Source organism: Cyprinus carpio, chromosome B6 (genome assembly GCF_018340385.1).
Source record: "Cyprinus carpio isolate SPL01 chromosome B6, ASM1834038v1, whole genome shotgun sequence".
NCBI lineage: Eukaryota > Metazoa > Chordata > Actinopteri > Cypriniformes > Cyprinidae > Cyprinus > Cyprinus carpio.
Window position 1 is genome coordinate 3729622 of NC_056602.1, and position 15125 is coordinate 3744746.

Consider the following 15125-nt stretch of genomic DNA (forward strand, 5'->3'; position numbering starts at 1 on the left):
TTTAATTATACGTTTGATACATCCTCGGAGATGAAGCTCTCATGGCTTATAAACAGTTTATTCTTACCTCGAGTACAGCCAAGCAGAGAGCTTAGGCAATAGGGGAAATAGAATTCCCTCATATTGCCCGTATTTATTGTTTCTCACCATGAGGGACGTGACCCAGTGCACATGGAGGAACATTACTTGTACCGTCCTGGAGGTCTAGCTCAAGGCAGGGTTTAGACATTTTTAAAAGATCTGCTTTTGTTCCAGCGCTTCTAGCGAGGACAGTTTTATTGCTCAGCGATTGCTCCATCATGGCTCAGGAGACTTATAGGAATAGATCAACCAAGAATGTCATTCTAACCCCATACTTATAGTTTTAATATCATTGAGATATTATTTTTTATTAATATATAAAACAAGTAATACGTTCAGCTCATTTTTATTTTTTTATTTTCCATTTTAATTTGATTTAAAATTTTAGCTATTTCCTTGTTTTGTATTTTTTAAAATATTTCTATTAATAGTTTTTATTCCTTTTATTTCAGTTTTATTTTTGGTTATTTTAGTACATCAAGTTAAACTAAGTGGAAATTTTGTTTTATTTTATTTTATTTTATTTTATTTTCAGTTAACATTTATTTTAGTCCAAGTAATAAAAATCTATTTATATGGTTTCATTTAGGTATAATAACACAAAAGGAGTTCTTATCCAGATCCAGTTTTGTATTGTCAAGCTTCTAAAATTTTCCAAAATTTAGTCCGTATGATTTGAGCACTATTTTTTCATCTTTTTCAAATCTTTTAGAAACTGAAATTGAAAATGCTGTTCAGTCATAATTTTTCTTTCTGACATGAATCTTAATTCTCATTTGCTCATTTGCTTTGCGTTCACTATCAGATTGCAAATGAAAATGTAAAACAAAATAAAATAGATTCAAATGAATAGTAAAATTCATGATTTGGTCTTAATAATTTATTTAGATCACTTTTAAAGCCCTAAAAGTAAAGTAAAACAAATTAGGTTACTGAGAGGAGAAAAATATGAACTCTCCATTTTATCTAACTGTTATCTATGGCAAACAAGTGATATATTAAAAAGATCTGTGATTTTTCCTTCCTGCATTTGTAATCGTGTCTTAATGTCTTTCTTTCTCTCGCAGGCACGCCGAGTTTCATTAAGACTCCTGAAGATCAGACAGGGATTTCAGGAGGGGTGGCGTCTTTCGTGTGCCAGGCGGTCGGGGAGCCCAAACCACGAATCACCTGGATGAAGAAGGGCAAGAAAGTCAGCTCACAGCGCTTTGAGGTGAGTTTGAAATAATAAGATGTGCTTTCTTTGTACCTGCACTCTAATCAGATGTGAAGTTCTTTTAGTTCTTTTACCACAACATTAAATCAGATGCAACAAAGGTCCTACCATTTCTCCTCACCGATGGCTTCAGGGCATCCCATTTTATACAGCAGCACTCTTTGATTAAGATCATGTGAGGGGTTTTCAGCTTTTATCATGACCTGCTCTAAGCTCTAGAGTGCTCTGGGTCGAGTGTTTCTTTGAGTTCATACAGCACTGCTGACATCTGTACTGCAGAGATTATGCTGAATTGACCAAGATATAAAGTGCAGTGAGCTTGAATTACATATGTGGTCTGAAAATACTGCAGGCTTGATCCCAGGTAAAACTGTGGTCACTGAGATGAGATATATTTGTTAATTAGACAGTAAGGCCAAAAAATGCTGATGATAAAAAGAGAGAAATGCTGCACTTCTTTTTGGACTGGAAAATTAAAGTTGCTGTTCTAGAGAGATTAAATTCTGCCAAACTTATCCACTCAGACTGTCCCCATTACTTCAACCACTCTTAAACCCTGTCCTGAAAACTCACATACAACCATTAGTTTTCTCATTGGCTGAGAAAGTGTGGACGTCTGTGTCAGTGCTGGATAGAAATGGATTATGTACAGTAATCAGATTCCAAAAATGAGTATTTGTAATTGCTTTATGTTACATTTTAAAATACTCTTAATCAGATTATATATTATTCACACATTGGCAGTGAATAATTTGAAATGTACTTATTCTCCTTAATTCTTCTTTTTTATCTTCTTTCTAAAAAACCTATCACTTAAATACGTTTGGAATAGGGCTGTTGAGTGATTAAAAGTTTCAATCTAATTAATTACACGATGGTTTATAGGTTTGTAATAAGTTTGTTTCTTGATTAATAGATTAATTAGTGATTTTTTTGTCAAATTAATCACTAATTATCCAATTCATTATCACAAATTAATGGCGCGCACTCATTAAAACTGACTTTGGTTGCAGAAATTACATTAAGTTTGATCCCCATTTGTTTTCAAAAATCCGGCATACAGTGCATTAGATAGGAGGGTAATTTGAGCACAAATTGTTTCTCAGTGTTTTTAGCATATGTTCATACAAAAAATGGAATGTCACGGTCTATTTAAAACTACTGGTTTTATCAGTGTTTTTTGTTTTTTATAGTTTGGTTGTGAATTTTCTCAGTGTTTTTTGTTTTTAGTATTGTGTAAGTGTTTTTAGTTGTTCATACAATGGATGTCAATTTCATAAACAAACAGAATGCATTGTCATCCTTTTTTTCCGTGAACTTTGTTCTGTTTTAAATGTTATCTTATTATCGGATATATATTTAAAAAAAAATAATAATATATAATAATATATATAATATATTATTATGTTGGGCCTATATATAAAGCATATCCCAGGGCTTACCTGTGCCCTAGTTATATACTTGTGAACGATGCTCGGCGTCACACCGTTTAGTGAATAATGCTCCGGGAAAAAAAGTGTGTGTGTCACAGCGCCTATTAATATCCAGCAATTATTTATTTACAAATTATATATATAGTGTGGTATAAAAGCTTTGTTTATATAGGAAAATGTTGGATCGCGATTATGCCTCTGGATCGACCCCATATATATATCACAAATATATGAGGCATCTTATATATAACCCTCTAATTTCGCAGGTTTATTTTATATATTCACTTTTAATATTGGCATCTCTTATAAACAAAATGGAATTCGATTTATTTTTTTCCTTTCTATTTCTTTTTTATATCAGTATGGAATTCAAGATAGACTTTCCTATTCAAATGAATGTGATAAACAAGAACTTTTAGGTCTCATCACATTAATAAACAAGTTAGGTCATTTAATAAGTAATTGAAAAGTAGTCAGGTTATATAATATAATACGTTTATTTTAATAGATTATATTATTTTTGATATTTTTTATTGTCTTTGATTTTTGTAACAAGCACTGTAATACAATAGAATACAGTACTATTAACAACTTCTATCATCTTTGCTATTGGTAACTGACTATAATTAATCTACCCAGCACTGCATCAATGTCAGTGACATTTGTTGGATATTACAGACATTTAATGGGTATATTAGCCAGCTCAGAAAAGGCAGACCAGCAGGACAGATGACCGTCCAATATCAGGTCACCCTAAAGTGACCAAAGCAGACCTGAGCCACCTGTATTGCCAACTGTACCACTGCTGAATGTGCCAGCTGAGGCAAAGACTGCATCAGTGCCAGGACAGTGAGGGATGAGCTCTCTACTATTGGCCAGAGAGCAGGGTGACCTGTCAGACCTCCTCTGCTCACTCCTCCAAAAACCTCACATCTGACTGTCTGGGGCCAAACAGAGGCCACAATAGACTCATCAGCAGTAGCATCAGGTCCAAATGAGCCTCTCTGTGGCCTGTTTCGGGCCAGAGTAAAGAGGTGTGCTGATGCCTGGAGTTGAATCAGAGCAATGGTGTTGGCTGGCATTCAGGACATGGACTGCATTATAAAGGTGTCATCAGTTTGCAGGGCTATTATCACAGGTACAATCCACCTAAAGCATCCTGATGTTAAGTGTCTTGGTCACGGACACAGTGGTTTTAAATATACTTTTATATTGCAATAATTTCATATTAAATCTTGAAATTAATGTAGAAACAACAGAAAGACAGTATATTTTTATTATTTGTTTAATGCCATCTTTTTTGACCGAAGGTGATCATCACTGATACTGATACTACTGATGTCTATAGGAAATTATTTTTTTCCTAATATATTAATATACTAACATTACAGTATGATTGAGAGCTATCAATTTTAACCTATTAGACTTTAAAAAATAACACCTTGTAATTTAAGTGAACTTAAATCTTCACATAAACCCATTATAATAAATGTCATGTTTACCTGTGCCCTTCAGCAAATAGGAAATACACAGAAATTGAATAAAGTTATCAAACAATAAATTCAAAATTAATTAAAGATGAATCCTTAAAGCTACAAAAGTTATTAATTTCCCCTTTTTTCTTTTGTTCTTTGAATAACATACATCACAGCAGCTGGGTTATTAGGCTGCTATTACTTTAAGAGCTGCCACTGCTGAACGTTACACGGATCTTGCACGCATGCTCGTAGTTTCATATGCGCTTTAATATGAAATGATACAGGCTACACATGCACACCGCCGTATTTGTGTGTGCAACTGAAGAGCACAGTAAGAGTACAGTATAATGACTGTCAGGACTGTAAAATTCGTTTCTACTGACATACGGCCTGACAATATCTCATCTGACCACAGTCCACGGTTGTTCTACAGAATCCACCTTGTCACCTGAACCTTTTCCACGCTCATATGACTATAGCGCTATTCTGTTGTGAAAGCTTATAAGCTGAAACTGAAGTATTTCATTCCAGGGAATGCTGCGCTTCTTTTCAACATCAGTATAGACAGTGCAGGGTTCCAGCAGGGGAGCGCAGGTTGATCTCAATTTGGCAGTCAACCTAAAAACAGAGAGAAGCTGACAGCATCCCAGGCATGAGGGCTCCCTGAGACGACCCTCCTCACACTGTCAACAGAGCTGATTGAGCGTGAACAAGACGGGCTCTGACAGCACCGGCATCTCACTTACTTTTACTCTGTGCCTCTCACACCTAATGCAGTGCATTTATACTGTACAGGAGCTGATCTCTTTAACATCACTGTCGTATAAGACTGAGGGAGATTGTTTCCGACTGGTTTTATCACTTTTTGGTACTCAAGACATTTTGGCTGGTAATTGCTACTTCTGTCATGATTTTGTTAACAAGAAGTAACACTGCCAAAAATGACAGTTTTATCATCATTTGCCAACCCCCATGAAACACCATCTTCCATGAAACACAAAATGAGATGTTAGCCAGAATGTTTTTGTCCACACAAAAAAAGTTGATGGTAATTTATACTGTCAAGCCTCAAAAGAAAAAAACAATCACCATAAAAGTAGTTAATACAACTTGTGCACTATATTATACAAGCACATTATACTATATATATGTATAGTATATACTGTAATACAAACCATGTAGGAACTTTCAGCAAATGTATTTAATTTTGGGGTGAACTATTCTTTTAACTGGTATATATTATTAGAATTAGCATTTTTACAGATTATTTTCATGCAGTTTTTATATTTGGAAGAGAGCGCCAATTCAGTCATATAGACTGTGTGTACATGTTTATGCATGCAGATCAGTCTGATTGTATATTTAAAGAACAACAGTTGATTTTTGATGCTGGAGATATCTAATATCACCTGTATGTCTGTGTGTGTCAGGTAATAGAGTTTGATGACGGCTCAGGCTCTGTGCTGCGGATCCAGCCATTACGGACACATCGGGATGAGGCTATTTATGAGTGCACAGCTACCAACAGTGTTGGAGAAATTAACACTAGTGCTAAACTCACTGTGTTAGAAGGTAAGAATACACTCTCTCTTTCGCTCTTTTGCTCTCTCTCAAACAGCATAGTATTGTCTTATCACTTCATGAAGATTTACAGCTGCAGTTATTTCATTGCATGCATTTTGTGATTAGAAATGGTGCAGAAGTGAAATCAAAGAAAAATTGACTATCAACTGAGTATTTTGGTTCCTCTCACACTCACACTCTTTCTTTCGAAGTGTTGTGCTCATATAATTATTATTCTGAGAACATGACAAACAGGAACTGAGCTAAAGTTAGATTCAGCAGGTGGTCTGTCTAACTAGAGCTCGGGTAAGGCGGGTCATGCAAAGAGCTTTTCATGGTAGTTTCCTTTTAACTTTGAGTTTCCTCACGTAATCACTGTTAGCTTTGGCAAATATTTACTGGATTAATGAAGCTCACCCATTACCTGCACAATAAAACAGCTGGGAAATCTGATTAAAGTCAATGTATAATCAAAACTGACGCTGTTTACTTTCTTAATACACATTGCTGCTCTTATTGCACATGATTCATAAGCGCATGTTATCCCAAAGAAGAAAAATTAATAATATGCAACTACAAAACAATTTCATGTCTTCATTTTAATGTTAAAATGCCCCACAAATCCCCTGCAAGCTCACATTCAGCTTTTATTCTGAAAAGAAATGCAGACTTTACAACATCCAGTCTAGATGAATATCCTGTTTTCTACATGAAAATATGATAAAATATGAACATGTATTTACTCATCTAACCTGCACAAAAACAGATTCAGTATTCCTCAAAATTAATAAAAACAGTAAAATGCAAACTCTGAATATTATATAAGCCTGCAATAATTAAATGTTAAATAAGATCAACAAATATCATGTATGTATTTAAACCGATTTTATTAAACAATGTCTTTGCTGCTGACCTTTGATGATCCAATTCATTCATACTAATAGGTTCAGTTATTTCACTTTAATGGTAAAGAAAAGAACCCAATCATTGCCATTAAAGTAAAAATTACTAAACCTACATATAGGAGCCTCATAAAAATGCTCATTTTAGAAGAAAATTTCAGATGGCTGTCACACCCCATTGGACTTTTGTTCTGTTTTTTTTTTTGTTTTTTTTTGGTTCTGTTTTCATCCCTCATGTGCTCATGTGTACATAGTAGGGGCGGTATCTACTATTGACAGAGTATGCAATTTTGGATGTAGCCACTGTTTTTATAAATGCGTATTTTGAATCATTCACTAAACCAATTGATTCAAAACACTCATTCATTCAGAAATTAATCAAGTTACTGTTTTTATGAGTTAAGCATTGAATCATTCACTCAACCAATTAATTCAAAACACAGGTTTATTCTGGAATTAATCAAGTGACTCTTTTTGAGTGAGTCATTTAATCGTTCACTTAACTGATTCATCCAAAGCACTGATTCACTGAGGAATCAATCAAGTAAAAGTAATCTTTTTGTGAGTGAGTCATTGAATCATTAATCCATCTTATTTGTTCAAAACAGCTTTATTAAAGAACAGTAGGTGTTATTGCTCATACATGTACAGAGGTTAATTTTGCTGTGGCTTTATCTGAAACTATTTCAGTGCAAAAATAGGCTGCCATTAATGTGTGTAATATCTAAGTACTCAATATTAATTTTCAGTTTATTGAAATGTTGCATAAAAGCACTTTGTTGGTTTAAATATTAACTGCAACGATTACCTGTAACCCTGTGCCTCGGGCCGAATCTATGCTGATATTAAGAACAAACTGTCTCGCTTATGTGAGATTTCTTAAATATATTTTACCAAAAAAACTTCAAGATGTTTCCTGCCCTACTGGTGTTTTCTGTTCGATCGCTGGAATCTTGGTACATGCTGACTGAAGGAAACTGTAAGAAGTTCAGCCAGACCAGGCATTTTGTTCTCAGTGGTTTGTTATTTTGCTGATGGTTATGAAGCTTATCAGCCCTCCATCTCACAGTACTGTGAGGGGAAGAAACACACACACACACACACACACACACACACACACACACACACACACACAAACACACATTCTGCCACAGGATTGGAACATGTGCAGTGTTCTGATAGCTGCCTCTGTTTTCGGTAAGCCTCACTGTGGTTCCTCCGCTCAAAGCCAGAGTTGTGTGCGTATGTGCGTTTGTGTTTAAAGATTCAAGTTCATTTCAGGCCACATTTGAGCAGATTACCTGCGCCTGCAGCTCTGATAGAGTGATCTTTCCATGCCTGACCCTGTGACCCTGCAGTAGATTACAGCACACACAGATAGAGGTGATATGTGTTATGATGTGAGCATGCTGTAGACTGCAGCTGGATTCATGTTCAAACATGAGGAATATGGAGGTGCTGATACTACATGGTGATAAATCTCAGTCCAAATGCTGTTCTTAGACAAAGAGCCGATGCGGCTGCTTGCTTAAGTGCACAGTTACAGCTCACTGAAATTCAACATCCCCTTATAAAGTTGGTTCTAGTGATAGCATGGCACCACGGGGCACAAATCAGGGTGTCTTTTGTAATATATCTGCTAATCTGGGGAATTGAATTATTCAGTTAAAGGAAGGAAAGTTGTGGGTTTATATACGATGCCAAGTGTGTTGAAAGTGGGCCATGTTCTCTCATGCTTTCGGTCCAGTGTGCCGTTAAATGTGCGTTTGGAGCCACGGATCAGCAGGTGGGCTGAACCTGTGCAGGAATCAGGTTTGTAGGTTAGGTGTTATGTCTGTGGTCTCATTATATCAGGAACATCGTTTCTCACTCGTCCTTTTGTTTACATCAGTGTTCTCATCCACAGACTAGCAGAATTTCTTGGCTGGTTGGTAGCAAAGTGTTTTTTCTCAAATTTGAGCAGTGTGTATTGACAATTGCAGGCTGGAACACATGGTACTAATCAAACGTGAAGATAAAGCACAACAAGACAATAAGAATAAATCAGCACTAATTATGTTGCTTCTGTTGAGAGTTTAATTAATGTTTTATTGTATAATCAAGTCTTCTCTTCTTTGAGCCTGTTCTCCTCTTTCTCTTCTGTTCTCATGTAGTTTATTTTCTTGTCTCGTCACCTTGTTTCTTTTCTAATCCTGGTTTCTTCTCTCATTTTTTGATCTGGTCTCATTTGTCCTTATCTTTCTCTTCTTTTCTCATTTGTTTCTCATTATGTTTATCTTCTATGTTTGTGTATCTTCTCATCTTTACTCATTTGTCATCTTTCTAATTTTTCTTTTTAATTTCCCTTCTCTTCTCTTCTCTTCTCTTCTCTTCTCTTCTCTTCTCTTCTCTTCTCTTCTCTTCTCTTCTCTTCTCTTCTCTTCTCTTCTCTTCTCTTCTCTTCTCTTCTCTGCTCTGACTGTAAGGCTTGAGTACTGATAGTGATTCAACATGATTTTGCAGTTCTAACTTTGAGTTTTTCTCATTACAGAAAACAATATATTGATTTAAATTGTTCTAAGACGCGTTAATCGACTCCAGAGGGTTAACAGTGGTTTTATTTGTGTGTATAAAGAGTGGTTTTCACCTGAGTGATTTAGAATGGTATGATCAGAATGGTTTTTATTGAATTGGCGTTAATCGACTCCAGAGGATATGGAGCAAGGTCTTTTCAAGATCTCCTGAAAATGCACTGGATGCTCCACCATGGAATGGAAAAACTCCTCTTGGTATCTTTTCCCAGAATGACAGGAAATGTCAACTGGAGCGCTGCAACTTATAAGTGACATAAATGTAAAACTTGTACACAGACATCTCCCCTGACAGAAAGCCAATATATAACATCGCTTTTCCTGCATGCAAATAGATGAGTTTATTCAGACAGGTAATTTTATTCCATAGACATTTACAAATGTATTTCTCCCACTAAAGTCATTCTTTATTGGCAAACATGCTCCACAGACAGACTCCGTCTGTTTACTTCTCCTCGCCGCCCGCCTGCTTACGTCTTGAAGCTGTTGGAATTTACTTTTGTATTTTTAGCTATTGCGTATAACAGGGCAGTGGGCAGAAATTACAACATGCCATTTCCATTTTGACGTTTCACCACACACAGAGTTGCTGATCCATGACATAGGTTTAGTTTCCAGTGGTTGGCAGTGGCCCAGTCCCCCACTGAGCTGAGTTAGAGTTTAGCAAAATATCAATTACTCAGCTCTCCATCAGTGGTGTACTGCAGCAGGGTAAACACACACCTCCCTCCTCAGCATCACACTGGGCTACCTGCCATATCCACCTGCAGGAGACATTTAGCACTACATGCAGCTAAATTCACCGTCAGAACACTGTGTGTGTGTGTGTGTGTGTGTGTGTGTGTGTGTGTGTGTGTGTGTGTGTGTGTGTGTGTGTCTAAATTTTATTTAAACATTTTTGTTTATATGTGCCCTTACATATATAACACTGTGTAGTAAAGGCCACATGAGGACACAGTGCTCCCAGCCAGCAAAAACGTTCCAAATATGTCATGAATATTCCATACATCATCCAGCCCTAGAGTGTATGTGTTTGCTGGTTGGTTAAAACCCATCATTTGCACATATGGCAGTTATGTGAAATCACTGTTGTTGTATGCACATTACAGAGCAATTACAAGCCCAGTGCTGCAGAGAAAGAAAGAGCCAGACGGGAGAACAGACAGAAGGTGCACCTGATGCTGGAAGGAAGAGTTGGTGACTGATGTCTGTGATCAGAAAGTGCAGCGTAATGAAATATGAATGATTAAGGGCAATCACCAGCTCTATTTGAGGAGGACTTTTCAATAGTAGCCAGTCCTACACATGCATAAACACACATGCACATGCTGCTGAAAGTACCATGATATTGTGATGTATCAGTTTGAGATGTGTTAGTTATACAATATATAGGCTACCATGATACTGCATGAGTGTAATATTCATATACCATTGCAATCAAAGGCAGTAAATGTACTTCACAGTGCATTTTTAAAAAGCCATATCCACAAAAAACAATGTACCATGGTACAGACATGTAACTCAAGCTGATATGGCTCATTAATTCAGTTGTGTCTTTGTTTGTTTTCTTTGAAAGTTCAGAATGTCAAGTTAACCTTCACCGCGTTCTCATTAAACTGCTGCACTGAATCTGTGTCTTCCTCGGCGCTGTAATCTCTCTGTGTTAGTGTGGATGTTGTTTGATCCAGATGAGAGGCACAGAAATGTAGAATGTTTGAAATCTTTTCCTCTAAGCGTTTTCGATTCTCTTCTCCACCTTAAATTGATCTGAGACTGGTGTTTGAATAATTGACACTGGAGGTGATACAAAAGAGGAACACTTCTCATTTCACTTGATGTTGGGACTAAATATACAGAGGAAGTGTGTGCCGGAGCTCAAAGATAGCATTTCTTTTACTCTACTTCTACACATACCATGTATTATTTAAATGAAAAAAGTTTGCACATTAGAATTTTCTTTGGACGGAGAGCTATGTATGCTCTTTCAATCAGTCTTCCTCAGAAACATCACATCTAAGGCTTCATCAAAGCATGGACTTTCTGACTGAGTATTTGCATTAAAGTGAGAGCTCAGCCAAAAAGGAAAATTCTGTAATCATTTACTCATTCTCAAGTCTGAATGAATTTCTTTGTTAGGTAGAACACAAAAGAAGATACCCTGAAGAATGTTTCAGCCTTCAATTAAAGTTCAAAACAAAATTGGACTCGTGTGTGTGTGTGTGTGTGTGTGTGCATTTAATACACAGTATTATTTTAACATCATTGATATATTATTGTCATTTTCATTAATATTTCGAATGAGATTTCTTCTTATATTTTCTGTTTTCAATTTCATTTTATTTAAAGTTTTAGTTTTAGTTTTAATTAATGGTAATAACCCTGGTTCCACAGAACAAATAAAGTAATAAAGATTTTAAACTATGATAGCACATGTGATAGTAAAAGAGATGCAGAGATCTTCTTTATGAATATCCAATATTCCTGTTTTATTAAAATATTTATGATTAATCATTATGTTGCCTAATGGATTTCTGTGTGGCAGTGACGATAGAGCCTGAATTTAATTCATGTTTTATTGGATCATAAATTCTAGTTAAAGTCTTATTGCTTGTGAGCATGTCATGCTTTTTAAATGGTTACCAATTTAATATGTCTTGTTAATCTGGGAGACATGTGACAGATGTTAATGATGGTGAATTGAAACTGAGTTATAGGCATATGTGTGTGTATGATTGGTTTTCTTCATCAGGACATTTTGTATTTACATTGGTCAGTAATTTTAAAATTCTCAAAATGATACGCATCATCAGCAATTGTCATAAATAAAAAAAGAGCTTTGATTTGGACTGCATCTCAGGATGTTTGAGGTATGAACAGCTCAGCTGTTTTATGCTCAAAGCGATGGTGTCACTGAACACCGAAAGAGATCCTTCAAAATCCTCCAGACTGCTTTTCACAGTAGAAACTGCTTTCCTACAAACATGTACAGTCTCACGTATGTTTAGACCCTCAGGCCAAAGCGTTGCAGATAATACAGTTGAATCTCACGGAAGCATGTTCTGGTCATGTTAAATCCCCCAATCAAAATAACAAAGTACTTTTTTTTTGGACAATGAACAGTTTTTGTAGCACATCTACACCCAAATTTTGAATGCACACAAATGTTTATTTCATGTTACTTATATACTGTATCTTAATTTTTTTTATTACTATTAAATATGGGTAGAGGCTGTTCAACAAATACTGACAATTAAATAAATTAAACTTTTTTTTTCTTGCAATATAGTCTTTTAAATGTGGAGTTAAATGTGACCCAGACGTGTTCTCAGCAGCTTTTGTAAGATTCCTGACCCATAATATGTCATTTTGAACTCTGATTATTGTCTCTGTAGATGTAAATGTTTATACTGAAGGTGAAAGGCTGGTTCAGGGTTATTTACAAATCCTGCGTGTCTTGCTTTTAGTCTGTGCTTTCTTTTATTCGAGGTCATTCTGCATGGCTGGACGGTTTTATTAGGATCATCCTTTGCTCTTCAGAAACACTTGTTTCAGTCCTTTGAGCAAATAAGAAAGTAGAAATGGAAGTTCAAAGACACCGAGATATGAAAGGAGTACAAGGCTTAGAGGGGCATTGGTTCATTTCTGTGCTAGCTTAGCGACACAGCAGTGTGTGAAGTAACCACAACAGGACTAGTAATTTGCCCTGCTGGGGTGGAATCGGTCTGGCAGAGAAGCACTTTATTATGGAGGCAGTTAGCCATGTATTCGTTCAATTGTTAAACTGTATAACTGAGACGGAATAGCCTAGAAATGGACCATGTCCTGGCCACTCAACCAGTAAACTAACTACCTCATTGCCTGCAGTGAAATATAAACAGTTTAACATGTTAAATGAATTGCTGTAGTAAAACAAATAACACCTGCATTCAGAACGACTTGTTTTCAAGTCATTGTCTCTGTATCTAAAGAAGTTCACTGCATTGGTACACACATCATTCACGCCTTGTGCATGTTTGATTATTCAGTCTTTTGCCTATAGTTTACACATTTAAATCCCCCAAATCAGCACCGAAAATGTGACTTTGAAGTACCTGTTTAGTTTTGCAATGAGAATATTCAGGATTTCTTAGTGCAAGAAACCCACATGCCTTTAAAAATGTGTTAATGACTGTTATATGAGATGCCATTTAAACCGTTGCGCATGTAGTGTCTAATTTCTGCATGCCAGAAAAGAACGTCTGTTTTAGAGGCGCCGGTGTTGTGTGTTGTTTGAGTTGTGATTTATGACGTTGTGGTAGTACTGTCTGTGTGTTCTGTTTTGTAGATTCATTCAGAGAAATCCGACGCTCCAAAGTTGAAAACATGTTAATGTAATGCATGTTAGTATTTAAATAGTAATAGCATGTATAATAATAATGATAATAATATTTTGTGATGACGGCAACAGTAATAACAGTAATAATAATAACAATAGTGATACTAAAGATGGTGCTGATAATAAGTTGTGTTGACGGCAAGAGTAATATCAATAATAATAATAGATAACATTGATAATAATAATAACAGTAGTGATACTAATACTAAAGATGATGATGATAATATTTTGTGTTGACGGAAATAGTAATATCAATAATAATAATAATAATAATAATAATATCATTTATATCAATAATAATAGTAACACTAATAACAATAATAATAATAACAATAATAATACTAAATATGGTGATTATGATAATATTTTGTATTGACAGCAATAGTAATACCAATAATAATATAATAACATTAATAACAATAATAATAATAACAATAGTAATAATAATAGTAATGCTAGATGGTGATGATGATAATATTTTGTGATGACGGCAACAGTAATATCAATAATAATAACAGTAATTATAATAATAATAACAATAATGATAAAATGTCAATAGTAATAGTAGTAATGGAGTAATGACACATAGCTAACACATACCACACCTCTCCTAGCTTCTGTGTCGGGGTTTTTTTTATTATTTTTGTTTTTTTTCCCTTCTCATTCACAGTACAGTTACTATTTGTATGTATGCCTAAGCTGAGGTGGTGCATTAAAAGAAGGGTGTGGTGCATTAAAATTAGCATTATGTGCATTAAAAACATGTGTGGTATATGTTAGGTGTAGATTTGATTTGGTTATATTTATATATTTTAGATATATATATATTACATTTTTTTTTTATTATTAAAGATATTCATTATACCGTTACCATCCTTATATCAAGCAAAATATCATCCCATCCAATCAACATCATTCTATCACTGCTCAGTGTTTCTATGATATTGATAATATTAATAATAACAATAATGTCAATAATAATAATAATGAAAATACTACTAATAAATTACTAATAATATAATAATACAAAATAATACATGTTCATTTCAACAGCAGAAGCACATCCAATATTTATTGTTTCATTTACTTACTGTCAGGCAATTATAAATGTCAAAATAATAGATTTATTATTTTATGTGTAGATCAAGTCGTCAAAAACTGTAGCATTGTATCAATGACGGATGTTTACATTATCAATGACCAAGATTTAGCTTGTAAATAAAGTAAATGCAAAGGTCAGTTGTGATTTTATTGCTGAATAAAAGTATCTTACTGACATCAAATTCTTTGAACTGTAGTGTGTATATATATATGAGTAAAAATCAGTTTTATAGTGGGTAATAAATATGTTCATACTTTTTTATCAAGACTGTTTGAACCACTGCTGGTCCTCTGTCTTTACTTTCAAGAAAGAAAAACTCAGAATTGTAGATTCAGGTCCTTTATAATCCTGTTAGCGATCACTGGCTGTGTGAATCAGGCACAAAGAGATTCGGTCCGCTCTCTT

The 15125-nt window shown here is 35.1% G+C and overlaps 1 protein-coding gene across 6 annotated transcripts in view; it reads left to right on the forward strand.

Annotated features, from left to right (window-relative positions):
• The window catches only part of LOC109088990 (receptor-type tyrosine-protein phosphatase F-like), a 208256-nt gene that overhangs the window by 82518 nt on the left and 110613 nt on the right, over nucleotides 1–15125 (forward strand). For all 6 annotated transcript variants that reach the window (XM_042725344.1, XM_042725345.1, XM_042725346.1 and 3 more), the window contains exons 3-4: nucleotides 1149–1294; nucleotides 5639–5780. In XM_042725344.1, the coding sequence (XP_042581278.1) occupies nucleotides 1149–1294; nucleotides 5639–5780 (288 nt within the window). The remainder of the gene's footprint in view (nucleotides 1–1148; nucleotides 1295–5638; nucleotides 5781–15125) is intronic.